General features: G+C 46.5%; 1 protein-coding gene across 4 annotated transcripts in view; it reads right to left on the bottom strand.

Moving 5' to 3' along the window:
• The window catches only part of MCC (MCC regulator of WNT signaling pathway), a 310,847-nt gene that overhangs the window by 60,431 nt on the left and 234,831 nt on the right, over positions 1–15,585 (bottom strand). For all 4 annotated transcript variants that reach the window (XM_069595251.1, XM_069595252.1, XM_069595254.1 and 1 more), the window contains one exon: positions 14,666–14,872. In XM_069595251.1, coding sequence (XP_069451352.1) covers positions 14,666–14,872 — 207 coding nt within the window. The remainder of the gene's footprint in view (positions 1–14,665; positions 14,873–15,585) is intronic.

The following is a 15,585-nucleotide window of genomic DNA, read 5'->3' as shown; positions in this document are numbered from 1 at the left end:
GGAGAGGGGAGAGAGACAGCTATTAGCATCCTTGCTTTTGTTCTTACCCACTGCAGTGAGTTGAATTGCGTACCTTATCCAAAAGACACGTCTTAAGTTCTAAACCCCCAGTCTATGAATGGGATCTTATTTTGAAATATGGTCTCTGTAGATGTAATTACATCAAGGATCTCAAGATGAGGCCCTCCTGGAATTGGGGCAGGCCCTAAATCCACTTATAAGAAAAAAGAGAGGGAGATTTGAGACACAGAAACACAGAGAAGGCCGTGTATAGACGGAGGCAGAGAGTGGCCACAAATCAGAGGACACCAGGGCTAGCTATAGAAGCCAGAAGAGGTGAGACAGGATTCTCCTCCAGAGCCCCTGGAGGAAGTGCAGCCTCACCAACACCATGATTTTGCAGACTCCAGAATGGTGAAAGAATGCATTGTTGTTGTTTTATGTCATCAAGTTTGAGGTCATTAGCTAATATACTCATCTTTCACTGAAGATATTTCATTAAAGAAAATATATTTCAACGAAATACATGCTTTGCAGTTGAGGACAGCCAGAAATCAAAGCACATCTAAGCTAGGAACTGATACATGTGCCGATACTCTTATAGCCTTTCCCACTGGAGTTCTTCAACATCAGACAATGGAACGTGATTTCAGTGGCCATTTCCTCACTTTTTCTAAAGTGAGTATGTAGCCAGGTTGCTTCTAGAGGCCCGGAAGAGGAGTGTGTCTGTCACGTCCCCTGGAATCCTGACGGAGTGTGAAGGGGACAGTCTTGTGTCTCAGGGGCTCAGAGTCTAGCCAGACTTCTCGTTACGTGGGCTCCGAGAAGGGACACTGACAAGAAGTGTCAGCCCGTGAAAGAAGCATTACTCTGCCTCCCAGAGTGGGAAACGCTGGCCTTCAGTCTTGAAGGCTGAGGAGCTGTTTAACAAGCAAATAAAGAGGAAAACAGATCTGACAGGCTCAAGGAAGGAAATAACAATAAAATGCTAGCCCTCCGCTTCTCTTAACGCTCAGCGACTTCCCGAAGAGCGAAAAGGGCTTCATACGATCATCCGATGAGAGAAGAGAATGGACTGGAATGAGGAAGAGAAAGGAAGTGAGTCAAAGCTGCATGTGGGAAATGATGAGAGCTCAAACACTGTCAGGGAAGTGGGAGCGAAAATGGCTACCACTCCCCAGAGCGCCATCCAATAGAACTTCCTTTCCTGTAGTAACGGGTACGTTCTCCAGCCTCACTGTCCGCTATGGTAGCCATAAGCCACATGAAATGTGCCCAGTGTTCCCAAGGAACTTTATTTTTAATTGTATTCTATTTTAATTAAACTCCAACTTAAATAGTTGTGTGTGGCGAGTAGTTACTGTATTGGTCAATGTAGTTCTAGAACAATTTAAGAAAGGAGAAAGACAAATTTGTGGCTGGAATGACTCCGTATATCACGGCACTTAGCAAAATGGAGAAAACATAAGAAGAAGCTGAGTTTTCAGAGATAAACAAAGATGCCAACTTTGGACATTTGAGGAAGCCAAGGATTTCAGTCAATGGTAGAAATGTAATCTGAGAGAAAGGGATCAGAGCTGGGCTTCTGCGTGTGGATAAGGTGTAAGTGCGGAGGTGGAAGGAGAGAGTCCATACAGCTGGTTGGATTGAAAGCTCAGCTGTGGATAGGAAGAAGGGGGAGCTTCACTTCCAGGAGAGAAAGAAGAGGTGAGGATAGGTACTAAGAAAGGTGTGTTTGCGAACTGGAGAATTGAGGATGAAAAAAGAGGCGGCTTCCATCTGATGGCTTTTGTCTGTCTTAGAGTGAAGGTGCTCTGATAGGAGAGAGGGAGGGGATAGTAGCTGTCAGAAAAGAGAAAGGAAGGTGACCTATAACCTGAAGAGCGAGAAAGAGAAGGCGAGAAGGAGAAAAGCTTACACAGCACAGTGCCAACTCAGCTGAGCTCTTTGATTTTAGACAGGGGACTGAGTCAATGCATTGTTTTCTTCAAACTCTGGAGACTGTATGAAAATGTCAGCAAGGAATAAAAATTGTAACGGTGAAAAGAATGTGCTTGGGGCATTCGCAGAAAGAAGACTTGGGCGCATTCCTTAAAGGCAGAGTGGAAGGAGGAGAACTGATGAAAGACAGAAGGGAAAAAGCCCAGTTCCATCAACTACACAAGGGGAGCTGCTGCGCACAAGGGGTACTCAGAAGAAGGCTGGTTAGATGCGGCCTTGGCAGGTACTAAAAGGACAAGGGTGAGAACAGGGCTGCAAACAGGGCCAGGGGGTGTGACTGTACACAGAGCAAATGAAAATTTCCAGTGTATGACAGCTGCGGCTAAAGTAAACAGGCAGTCTTCCTAATAAGAGTGTATAGAAATGCTGCATAAAAAGGAACAGCGAGAAAGAAATTCACTGCCAGGGTTCAAAGAAAGACAGTAAACTCTCCAGAAATGAAGTGAAACTTAAGGTTGGAGAGGGAGGAGGGAGCTGGTGCTTCGGGCAGCTGGGGAGGGGCGAGCAGGGCGTGGAGGGAATGCGCCAGGATCCAGGGAGAGGACCCAGGACCGTGGCAGGTCAGGCAGGTCAGGCTGCGACCTGCCGCAGCATCCGCTCCTGCATCCGGTTGGGAGGCTCCCTGCCAGGTCCCTCTGTGAAGAGCGGGCCGAGGGTGCCGCCCAGGAAGCTGGAAGGCAGTCCAGGCTGTGCGGGAGTCAAACCAGAGAAACCAGCACCTCAGCCTCGGGACCCACGAGTGTGGGGTCCAGGCTTATTCTGCCTCCACAGAGTGCGCACCGCCGCTCAAACCTGGGAACCGCTCCCCGGTGGCTCGGTGGTGAAGGTCCCATCAACAACGGAGGAGACGAAGTTTCCATCCCTGGGTCGGGAAGATCCCCTGGAGAAGGAAATGGCAACCCACTCCAGCATCCTTGCCTGGAGAATCCCATGGATGGAGAGCTGGGTGGGCGACAGTCCATAGGGTCGCAAAAGAGCTGGACACAACTTAGTGATTAAACAACAACAACAACAAATCTTGACAGAACTGGTCTGGATTTTGCCAGACCACCTTCTTTCCCAGAAATCTAACTGGTAAACTCCCCAATATCATCAGGGAGCTGGAAGAGACTTAAGCCTCCCATGACGGTGCCCAGGACCGTGGAGCTGACTGACATGCAAGAACGGCGGCAGGGAGAGGAGGATGAGGCGGGACAGGCCAAACCAGGAGACGGACCCAACGGAGACGAGATCAGAATAAAGCGACCTGTAAACCGCAGCGCAATAAGCACGTGTAGGGCCCGGAAAGAGATAAGTGGAGTAAGTTTTGCACAGAATAAGAAATTGTGAAATTAAAATAGGCAGATATCAAGCAAGAATAGGCAGATGAAAAAGAAAAGCCCATGGAAAATGTAGTCAGTGAAGTGAAATCAGCTTAAGCTCTAGACTGGCAAGAGTGGAAAAGAGTGTTTTTCAATAAAATTGGAAAGAGAAGTAGTGAACAAGGACACAGCACAAAGAAGTCAGAACACACCACGGGCAGCTAAGTAGACACAAAGATACAAGTGTCACAGAGAGGCTCCGACCCACTTCTAAGAGTTCCAGAGGACAGGAACACAGGAAATGACGGAGAAACAATATTCGAAAGGAAAATAAGTAAGTTTTCCAGATATAGTCCTGAGACTTAAGTATCATGGCAGGTGATAGACAGTTGTGGAAGTTTTTAGATATGTCTGCAAATGCTTTGATAGGCCCTCCATCAAAAAGTGGGCTCCAGGATCTCCCTTGTGGTACAGTAGATACGAATCTGCCTGCCAGTGGAGGGGACATGGGTTTGATCCCTGGTCTGGGAAGATTCCACATGCGGGAGCAGCTAAGCCCGTGGGCCACAACTACTGAGCCCACAAACGAGAGCCCGCGCTCTGGAACGAAGAGCAGCTCCCACTTGCCACAGCCAGGCAAAGCCCAAGTGCAGCAACAAAGACCCAGTGCAACCAAAAACAAACACATTTTAAAAAGGTGAACTCCAGTTCCCCTCCCCTTGCACAGCCTGGCCTGAGACTGCATCTGATCAACGGAAAGTTGTGTCAGTGATGCCATTTAACTTCCAAGGGTAGGTTAGAAAAGGCAATATACAGTTCTGCCTCCCTCTCTCTCGCGGCGCTGGCCCTTACTAGCCAAACATGCTGCCGTGAGGAAGCCCAGGGCATACAGAGAGGATGCTTGTGGGTGTTCTGACCAACAATCCCTGCTGAGGTCCAGACAACGGTCAGCCTTACCCACCAGACAAGGGAGGCATGACTTCAAGGTGACTGGCCACGGCCACCCTCCGGCTGCAAGCACATCCGAGCCCAAGAGAGAACTGTCCACTGGAGGCCAGTCATCCCCAGAACATGCAGATGGCCATAAACGATTCTTTCGGGGCTGCATATTTGGGGTGGTTTGTTATGCAGCTGGTGCTAACCGGAAGAAGAGGATGAAAAAACTGCCTATCTAGAAACACTGTACTGCAAATGTAGATGGAAGGGAAAGGGTAAAGAGAGAATCTTGAAGCTGCCTGGTGGGAGAGACACCTTAAGCTCTGAGGGCGGGGATGTTGGTCTGTTTCACTCACTATTGTATTCAACACGTGGAGCAGTGTCTGACAGAGTGTCAGCCTCAACACAATCTTGAATCTTGCCAAATAAAACTGTCACCTGAAAACCCAAGATGTAGCTAGACTTCTATAGCAGCCTGAGTAATGGCCCCCAAAGATGTCCACACCCAAATCCTGGAAATCTGTGAATAAATTACCTTACATGGCAGAAGGGAATTTGCAGGAATCAGAGAAAGGCAAGGAAACTGAACCAAGAAGGAACACAGCCCTGATGCCTCACTGATTTTAGTGAGGGAGACACATTTCAGACATTTGACCTCCAGAACAGGGAGATAATAAATCCATATCATCTTAGGTCACTGACTGGTAATTTGTCTCAGCAACAGCAGGAAACTATACACCTATCGTCAAGAGTGTGGGCAAAAAGAAAGACAGTCTCAAAGATTAAGAATTAAGCACCTATAGACCTTTGCTGAAAGAACTTCCCAAGGACACACAAGCTTTTCAGGAACAAGAAAACTAAATTGCAAAAAAGAATGGGATAAAGGGAAAAATGATAAGCACAGAAACTGTTCAGGGATATAAGGGCTTCCCCGGTGGTGCAGCGGTAAAGAACGCGCCTGCCAAAGCAGGACACACAAGAGACGGGGGTTTGATTCCTGGGTCAGGAAGATCCCCTGGAGGAGGAAATGGCAACCCACTCCAGTGTTCTTGCCTGGAGAACCCCATGGACAGAGGAGCCTGGCGGGCTACAGCCCATGGGGTCAGAAAGAGTGGGCACACTTTGACTTTCATGCACATGCACATGCCGTGAGGCGCCTGTGAGGACTCTGCAGCCTCTCTCTCGGCCATGCATTCCAGAGAAATTTCCACACAGGACCGAAGAGGACGCAGGCATGGCCTCTGCCCCGGGGCACTGTTTGCGGCAGTGGGAGGTCTGGACGTTGGGCATGGAAAATGTGGTGGGGACACTACAGAACTTCAGGAGGCTGTCAGGCCTCACGCATACAGGGCACCACGGGCAGACCTTAAAGTCAGAGTGCTGGGGAAAACAGAAAGAAATCTGCAGCACAACACAATGGATGTAAATGAAAACCACAACAAACACTGTGTATAAGGACAGACGTAAAATGAGAGAAAGAGTGGGAGAGAAAAGCAATAAATAAAAGCGGGCCTTTTCACGACCAATGTGTCTGCTTTAACAGAGGGATGTCATTAGCTTATCTCTGGGCCCTGCAGGCCAGATGGAAACAAACAAATGAAAGGAAGTAGATATAAGGATAGCTTGCTCAGGGGCATATGAGATTGTAGCAGCCAGATGCTGAAGAGGACGGAGAGGCGGGCTGGAGCTGTTGAGGCGTCACAGCAGTGGGCTTCCGGAAAGGGCTCAGGTCACCGAGAGGGAGGTGAGGGTGGCTGCAAGCAGGGCCAGCTGCTGGGTCTGCGCTCCCCCAGGACGACTGCAGGGGCTCAGAGAGACGCCCAAGCCCTCTGATGGAGTCAGCTGAGAACGTGGGGCACAGGTGAGTGACAGGCAGGGAAGAGAGGTGGCACTGGACTCCTGAGCAGGAGGAGAAGCATTGCTATTAGCCATAAAGGAACAAATCTGTGTTCCGCTGATGGTATGGAGCAGTGGTCTTTGGGCAGCTGTAACTTCAGACAATTAGGTTGTAATTCATAATTTTGCTGTGCAATGGAGCTGGTGGAGACAGATGAGTTGTACACTGGACAGGGCTGAGAACCGCTGAGCTGGAAAAGTTCTACTGAATGAGCTTGCGGTGGTGAGCATGGGCAGGCCTCAGAAAGCAGCCTCCTTCGATGCCGGGCTTGGGGCTGTGTTTGGCAGAGAACCACTGTCTCCCACTGGAGATTTTATAAGACCTTTCTTTCTCGGAGCCCTCAAGCAAATGAGAAAGCAGACTTTACTTATAGAAAATATACACTTATTCCTACAAATGTGATTTGTTTCAGCAAAATAGTATTTTATTGTTCATGGCAATTTTGGGTCAGCTGAAACAGAAAAGGAAGAGATTATAGAACATAAGGAGGAAAGCAAACTCAGCTGCATTTCTGTTCTCTGAAGGGTGATGGGTGCACCTTGTTCTTTAGTCTGAAAGCCCACGAAGGAACCTGGACCGGATTATCTAAGTGACTGCATCGGGGGAAAAGGTCAGTGCTTTGGCAGTCTTCCTAATTTCTGACCAGCTTTCAAACAAACATTGTCGGCTACTTGCTTTACAGCCAAGAGCTTGCCTTTACCAGCTGGACTTCCTCACTGGAGTGGAGGCTGAAGGAGGGAGACAGGGATGGATAAGCCAACACTGGTACCCACAACTAAAAAGGCTGCTTCACAATTTCCACGGCACAGGTGTGCACAGAGCCCATTTAGAAACTATTTTCAAAGAAGACATGAGAAAATCAGAGTTTTGTGGGTTCTCTGCCATGGATCTCTCTTAAAACTTCCTCTAACTACGGCAAAGAGGGGAGACAGGTTTTGCCAAAAATGTTCTGTCAAGCTCACATCAAGATAAATATGTGCACAGACAACTTCTTCTCTATGAAACAAACTTATTTTTGTCTTCACTTGGTTTTGTTTTGGAATACCAGGGACACTGATGTGTCGTGCCCTAAGGAGTCTGCCACCCACGTTATGTAAGAGAGGGTGCTTTATTTCCCGTCTGGGTAGAAGCAGGAGATGATATGGGGAAAAGCAGACAGAACATAGGAAAGAGTCCAAACAACAGAAAAGTGAATGCTGCATCCCACTGCAAGGCTACCAGAGCCTACGTTTCGGTGTTAAGAGTTAATGTCAGCATAGACCAGGATCATTAAACTTCCGTGGGCCTCTCATGTCTAAGAAGGGTATAATAGGACCTCTCCTAGAATTACGGTGCAGGTTAAATGAGATGTGCATACATCATCATTCATCACTAGTAAATGCTCAAAACATCCTCAGCATTATAATTCAGGCTCTACCATCCTGCTTTGCTTCAAAGGTATCTATTTTTAGTACAAGAGGGGTTTGTTTAGTCTAAAAGCGGTTAAAGAATGTTAGTACTATCAATATTATTAACAGGTCCTTAAAAATAAACAATCAAAATTGCACTGAAAAAAAATGCATTGGTAGGTGGCACCTTATAAAACTATTTTTTCTTCAACAGATGAGCACGGGAAGTTCTCCCCTACCCCGGGCAATGCCTCCTTGCCTCTGCATTCCCAGGTAGATTCTAGAACACGCAGAGCCCTCTCTGCACCCCCTCTTACACTCATGTGACCTTGATGAGTGGAAGACAGGGGTGGGAACCATTCCTGTCTCAGATGCAGGGCTCGTCACTACCACACCGTGGCCCTTGGAGAAGCGGGTGAGGCATGAATAGAAAGTGCCAGAAAGGCTGTGGGGGGGTTCTCTCTCTTTTCACTCCACCTGTGGGGAGAGGGTAAAGATGTCTGGAGAGGCTTTTGGAACACACACAGTGGGTGACTGAAGGATGCTGCCTTCCGCTTACTGTCTGGGTTCTGCTAGGGTCACAACGGGGAAGTGTGTGAGGGTCCTACAGCCCATTCATTGATTCATAGCTCATGGAAGGGCCCGAGCATTTATCCTTCGGAAGAGTTTCCCAGTGACGCTGTCACACATATTCTGAGCCACTCCAGGATGGATGCGTGAAACTGCCTGATTCTCTGGCACCCGCATTCCCCTCCACGTCTGCCTGGCATCACACTCAAAGCAAATCAGTCACCTGGAACATTTACTGCTCAACACACTGCTCCTTCCTATTCCTCAGCCCCTCTCCGGTAAGGTGGAGCGTCTGTCTAGCTCTGGTCCATGGGCTGTGAACAGAAGCATTCAGATGAGGAGGAGTCTGTTCCAGTGATGTTTTAGGGAACAGGCTACCACCACCCCGGGTTCCTGAGGGAACACACGGAGCAGAGCTATGTGCTCATCTTCAGACCTGCACTGGCTGTGCAGTGCAAGCAGGAAATCTGCTTTTCATTTGGAGGCTAGTTTGTTACCACCGTGTATCCTATTCTCTCCAGTCACACAGAAGAAGAGCCAGCTGGGACCCCCAAACTGAGGTGGGAGGAGAATCGCCAGATTCTGGCGTGGCCAGATCGCCCTCCTCTCAGTTCAGGGTTGCTGGTTTTTTTTTTAATAAGTATTTTATGAATTTGAACTTAGCAAATATTGGCATCTTCTTCCTCATATAAAGAAACTCCTAAGAGGAAATAGAAAAGGTAAGATATGAACAAATTTCCATCAAGGACAAAAGAGAATAACTGCTTCTGTGTGGACATCAAGTTACTAAGGCTGGGAGATGCCGATCACATTCCATAATTCATATTTTACTTTTTGTTTCTTGAATATGAAAATTCATGAAAAGTAAAAAGAAAATATATGACTCTTTTCATGGCCTAGACTTGGCCTCTTAATATTTTAGCATATTAGCTCCTCTTCTATGTATCTATTTCTATATATTAAACAACACATAACTAAGAATACATCTGTCAGAAAAATAAACTACAGCACTCTAAAAGTAAGTACCCTTTGATCTAGACAGGTCCTTACTCCCTGCCCCCATAACTATGATGAAATTGATCTACATTCACTATAATCTAAATAAAATTCACAGTAAACATGAAGTACTATTTTGCAGTCCTGTACTTTCAATATCCAGACCAAAAAAGTATCACAGAGCGGGAGGCAAAGTGGGAAGAGGTCACGTGAGATCTAAGGCCAAATAAGGCAAAACGGAGAGGAAGCTTTATTTAACCTCTGAAAAGTGTCAACAATTTCACCTCCAGAAATATCTCCGCTGTTACTGATTTTTAGTTAAATATTTCAGAGCGACACTGATGTAGCCTACTGTGCTGTGCTTAGCTGCTCGGTCGTGTTCGACTCTTTGCGACGCTATGGACTGTAGCCTGCAGGGTCCTCTGTTCACAGGGATTCTCCAGGCAAGAATATTGGAGTGAGTTGCCATGCCTTCCGCCAGGGGATCTTCCCAACCCAGGGATCGAACCCAGGTCTCCTGCAGTGCAGGTGAATTTTTTTACCGACTGAGCCACCAGGAAAGCCCCAGTGTAGCCTACAATGGGAGATGCAGTGAATGGCCATTTTGGAGGCAGACAAGGCTCTGGACACCTCAGCCTGACGCTCCACCTCTTATCTCCCAGTAGGGGTGGGCAGCCTAATCAGAAGTATATATTATAAATGACTTAATTAGTAGAAAGAAGGATATAATAAAACACATGGTCAACCTTTAAGGTCATTAATCTTTCTCAGCAGGCTTTTTCATTTAATTTAGACTCCTCTGTCTCTCTCTAGCCCCCTTAAGCATGAACACTGATTGTCGAGTTCCCTCGGAGATAACTTGGGCGAATACTGAAGGTGGATTCGACTGGGTGTTCAGAAGCAGCGCAGTAGTCAGAAACAGGCGCCAGTGGATCCGGAACCGGTGGCTCTAGGGGTGGGTCTCGGGCTCACACAGGAGGACGCTGAGTACAGGGCCGGGAATGAGGGCCACACCTGTGTGTGCACAGGGGCCCGAGCAGGGCTGTGCTGGCCCTCACACCCACCAGACTCCTTCTGTACGAGAGTGACCACAGGGGTGCAGTGCAGCGCCACCCCTGCACACTCACAAAGGCAGCCCAAAGGCACCAGCCTGATACCCCTCCAGGAGAAGGGACTGGGAAATGAGTCCAAAGGCCAAGGGTTCAGTCAACCACATTTACATAATTCAGCTCCAGTAAGAACCCTAGATTTTAAAGCTTGGCTGAGCTTCCCTGGTTGGCAAACCTGTCTGTGGCCACACATCACAGTGCAAAGCTTTTAGGACTCCAGGGGAAGAAGACAGCTGGGAGATTTGTTTTCAGACCTCACCTATGTGTCTCTTAGTTTGGCTGGTTCTGATTTATATGAATCTATTTTTGCTATGATAAAATATAACTGACTGCAGGACGTTCTGAAGAAGCAATGTGTGTCACCTGTTTCAGATTCAAGGCTACGATTCAATGGGACACAGATTCATGAGCCTGTGGTCACATCCAGTTTGCTTTACTGAACTATCTGAGGAACACACTGACCATTTATGGTACATGGCAGTTGACCTAAACAATTAGGTAAAAAAAAAATACATAACTGAGAGAGGCTGATCCTTTCTGTGAGTTCTCAGGGTGTCTTCTGTGTTCCTTCTCCCTTTCAGCTGACATGTCAACAGCTTCATATATGAAGATAATACCACTCTAATGGCAGAAAGTAAAGAACCTCTTATGATTTGAAAGAGGAGAGTGAAAAGCTGGGTTAAAACTCAACATTCAAAAAACTAATATCACGGTATCCGATCCCATCACTTCATGGCAAATACAAGTGGGGAAAGTGGAAACAGTGACAGACTTTATTTTCCTGGGCTCCAAAATCACAGCGGATGGTGACTACAGCCATGAAATTCAAAGGTGTTTGCTCCTAGGAAGGAAACCATGACAAGCCTACACAGTGTATTAGAAAGCAGACACACTACTTCGCCAACAAAGGTCCACATGGTCAAAGCTATGGTTTTTCCAGTAGTCATGTATGGATGTGAGAGTTGGACTATAAAGAAACCTGAGCGCTAAAGAACTGATGCTTTCGAATTGTGGTGCTGGAGAAGACTCCTGAGAGTCCCTGGTCTGCAAGGAGATCAAGCCAGTCATTCCTATAGGAAATCAACCCTGAATACTCAGTGGAAGGACTGATGCTGAAGCTCAATACTTTGACCACCTGATGTGAAGCGCTGACTCATTGGAAAAGACCCTGATGCTGGGAAAGACTGAAGGCAGGGGGAGAAAAGGGAGATGAGATGGGATGGTTGGACAGTATCACTGACTCAATGGACATGGGCTTGAGCAAACTCTGGGAAATAGTGAAGGACAAGGAAGCCTGGCCTGCTGCAGTCCATGAGGCTGCAGAGTTGGACACAACTTAGTGACTCAACAACAACAACTATTGTAAAGACCTGTTTACTTGCCTGTCTGCCAAACATCCCCAAGGCCAGAGTCTATATCCCGCTCATCAGTATATTCCCTCTGCCCAGCACAGAGGAGACGACCAGTCATGTTTACAAAATGAATAAATGAATGAAAAGCCAAGTGCTTCCCTTTCTAGGGTAATTAATTTTACTTTGCCTAAATTAAACTCATTTCTTTATACATGAGGAAATGAGTGGTTCTATTACAGAGCATGCAGAAATAAATGATTATCTCATTTAATAATGAGCTGGGACCAATAATAAAAATTGTCTGCCTGTTGTTCCTTAGTTACTGCTCTGCCAAGTAGCCCAATCTGCTCACTGACATTAAAGGTCTAATTTAATTAAATCATGTACAAGGCTCAGAAAAATCTACTGAGAGCACTCTGTTTAATTACAGGCAAGGGGGTAAGCACCAATCCTATTGATCTGATCAGTTCAAATTCTATACAGTGAATGTGGGCAATGAAGAAAAAAAAAAAAAAAACTCATTTCCAGGCAACTTTGATGAACTGTGGATTCTGAGTGGCCAGAAAGACAACAAAGGCAAACCAGCCATGTTATCACGTGGAACCACAAGGATGGAACTGACCAAACCTCAGTCATTCCTCGGAGCTGTACATCATGAGGAGAAGACAACCAGCCACAAAAGACAGATTTCTCCTCAGGGAAATGAAATACACTGGGTCATGGTAGGCAGAAGTCATCCAGCATGTAAAATCTAGCAAACCGGCATTCAGTGGCCTTGAGGAGATTCTGACACCCACAACTGTCTCGGAATAAAGAGAAATAAATCTAATTCATGGGTACATATACAAACTGGGAATTTCCAGTTGAAGAAGACATACAAGTTCCCGAATATATTTTTATTTGGAGGTAATTAAAATATAAACATATACGTTGATATGAAATTGAATTAACTACAGAATTCACAAGATAATAAATGTGATCAGAATAAAAGTTTTGAGTACAATGTATGTGTATCTGTGTGTTCATGCAGTTATTCAATGTTCCTCTACAAATTCAGATCTATACGGATTCTTCGGGAAGAAATGCGGTATGGTGTTAATCTTTCCAGACTGCTAAACAGGTAACTCTGGACTTCACCCCAAACAATCCCTGATAGTTTCTGAGCAGCTGCTATGTGCCGTGCATTAGTCAAGCGCTTAGATAATTCATGAGGATTACATAGTGTTCCCGCACTGGGTAATATTATTATCCCCATTTCATAGCAGAATAAACTGAGGCACAGAGAGTGTAGGTAACTTCCCAGAGACTCACAGTGGCTTTGGGGAGGGGGGGGTCACGCTGTGGCCCCAAGCAGTCACTGAGCCCTGGCACAGAGTGTGACAGCATTAGACTCTGCTGTCCTTGAGACTGACCTCCAGAGCTGGAGAGAATATTCAATGAAGGGAAACTGGTTTTTTCTCCTTTGCTAGTCACAATCAAGTGCTGTCTTGTGCTTCAGTATCTCAAGTTCGGGGAGGAAACTTATTCTAAACCACAGTATGTAATTAGGCCTAAGACCAACATTTCCTTCACAAAGTAAGCACCAACAGAATGTGCGTGCTAAAAGCAAGCACACCTAATTAGGGCATTAGTCATAATGATCAGGGAGTGTAACCCAGGAAATTACATGTGCTGTGGGCCTTAGCACTAAGGAAGTGTCCTCAGCTTGCCCAGATAAAGTCTTTGCTGACTGCAATGATTTACACCTGCCGTTGCCAGGACTGGCATCTGATACAGCTGGGTTCTGAAAATAAGCTTATGCATGTGAGTTTAGACAAAATAACATTCAGATATGAGCGTTAGGAAATGCTGGCAATAGCCATAAATGAGGAAAAGAGTTGATAACATTCAAAAATAGGGCTTTCTTTTATATTCATACCCAATGGCAAGTATGAAAACTGTGTGGGGATTAAGAACAGAATGGTATACACACACACTGATCTTTGTGAAGCAAGTTAAAGAGCGATGGTAAGACCAAGATATATTTTTCTCCTCCTCTGTGCGCAAAATCACCAGTCAGAGCACAACAGAAAGCAAGCTTCTAATTCTGCCACAATGGAGAAAGAGTAAATAAAGCAGGCCTAGTAATTCAAAGCGAAGTTCAAAGGGAACTGTTTCTGACCGAAGAATTCATTGCTTCACCTCCAGTCCAATGACAGACCAAATTAACAGCCAAACAAAGAAATACTTGTGGGTTCCTAAGAAAAAACTCTATCTTTGGAAAAGTGAGTGCTTAACAACTCTGCCAAACATTTTTATCCTGAAACATCAACTCCTTTAGTAATGGTTATAGTTCCAACCAACCACCAAAGAAAGTGGTTCTCAAACCTGTTTGGGTCATAGGGCCATTTAGCAGGCAGAGGTGACTACCAGGAATTACACACGCACACTCAGAACACACACACACAGATATATATAGGATTATTAACTTTAATGGGCTCCCCTGATAGCTCAGTTGGTAAAGAATCTGCCTGCAATGCAGAAGACCCCAGTTTGACTCCTGGGTTAGGAAGATCCCCTGGAGAAGGGAAAGGCTACCCACTCCAGTATTCTGCCCTGGAGAATTCCATGGACTATAGTCCATGGGGTCGCAAAGAGTCAGACATGACTGAGTGACTTTTTCACATTAACTTTAATGAGTCTAGAGGACATTTCATATTAGGCTCAGTATGGATATACGAGAGCAGGTACCATAAATCTAAAGAAACATGACCATAAGAAACTGCAAAGTGGAAATTCTTTATGTTTTTGCAAATTATAAATTATTTGCCTACCTTAAAGTTAGAACCTTTTATCTGAGCTTGGGGAAGATGTGAGTACCCAGAGAATGGCTGAGAATCACTGTGCCAGGATAAATTTTAGCATCCACGAAGATTTGCTGGTTGCAGAGAAGAGTGTTTAAAAAAAAAAATCCTACCTGCCCACCTCAGCACTTTCAGACGACTCTCAAGAATGACTTCATACCCGGAAAGGTATGGTGATTCACAAGAGGAGAAATGCCACCGAACCCTCAGGGCGCCCGGGGCTCAAGCAGCCGGCCTGCGGGCCGGCCTCCCCGCCAGGGGCCGGCGCTCACCCTCCTCCGCAGCCGGTCGCGCTCCTCCCGCACGGCGTTCATGGTGGCCTTGGTCCTGTGCAGCTCCTCCTCCTTGCTGCACAGCATGGCCGTCAGGCTCTCGTTCTCCTCCCTCAGCCCCGCCAGTTCCTTCTCCCACCGGGACCGCTCCTCTGCCAGGCTGGGGTACAGGTCCCGGCCGAGGACCCCCTCGATCTCCTCCACTGTCTGGAAAACAGAGCCAAGGAGACAAGGCAAGTGAGTTCCCTGGGGAAAAGGGGAAGGGGAGAACACAGGCTGGTCGTGGGCAAGTGTCCACAGAGGGGTGGCTTCCACGGTCACTTCCCTGCAGAAAGTACTCAAGATGGGCTATCCCCCCAGTCACCCTCTCCCCATTTTCAGAAGAGGCTCTGTCACGGCCTGGGTTATGGTCTGTGTTCCCCGGCAGTCTCCCCTCATGAGAAAAACACAGTTTCTTTCTGGTATTTAAGTCTGTCTGTAGTGGGAACAGCCACACAGACATTTATCTCCTTCACCCACGTTCCAGAGTCGGTGAATACACATGACCAGATGGCAAGCCAGTTAGTGATCCTGATAAAGCAAAGGCGAAGTTGCAGACTGCATACAAGATCTAACTTGAAATTTCCTAAATCACAGGTTTCCCATGTTCCAGCTTAGCGATACGATGGGTCACATCACCACTTCCAGGTTTTAGGGTCGTATGAGAACCAGAAGGTGTGAATGAGGTTCAGTCCCAAGATACGAAAGATGAAAATAAACCTCAGTGACACAGAAAAGAGGGAGCTCATTGTGGAGGTTTCTAAGACAGCAGGGATTTAATTAACACGACAGCTCTGAGCTTTAAAAGAATAGGATCTTGATAGCACTTGGAGAGTTTTTTTTTTTTTAAACTCATTGAAAACATCAGTATTTAATGAAGA

Source organism: Ovis canadensis, chromosome 7 (assembly GCF_042477335.2).
Source record: "Ovis canadensis isolate MfBH-ARS-UI-01 breed Bighorn chromosome 7, ARS-UI_OviCan_v2, whole genome shotgun sequence".
NCBI lineage: Eukaryota > Metazoa > Chordata > Mammalia > Artiodactyla > Bovidae > Ovis > Ovis canadensis.
Note: the sequence above shows the minus strand (reverse complement) of the source record. Positions and strands in the feature narration are given on the sequence as shown.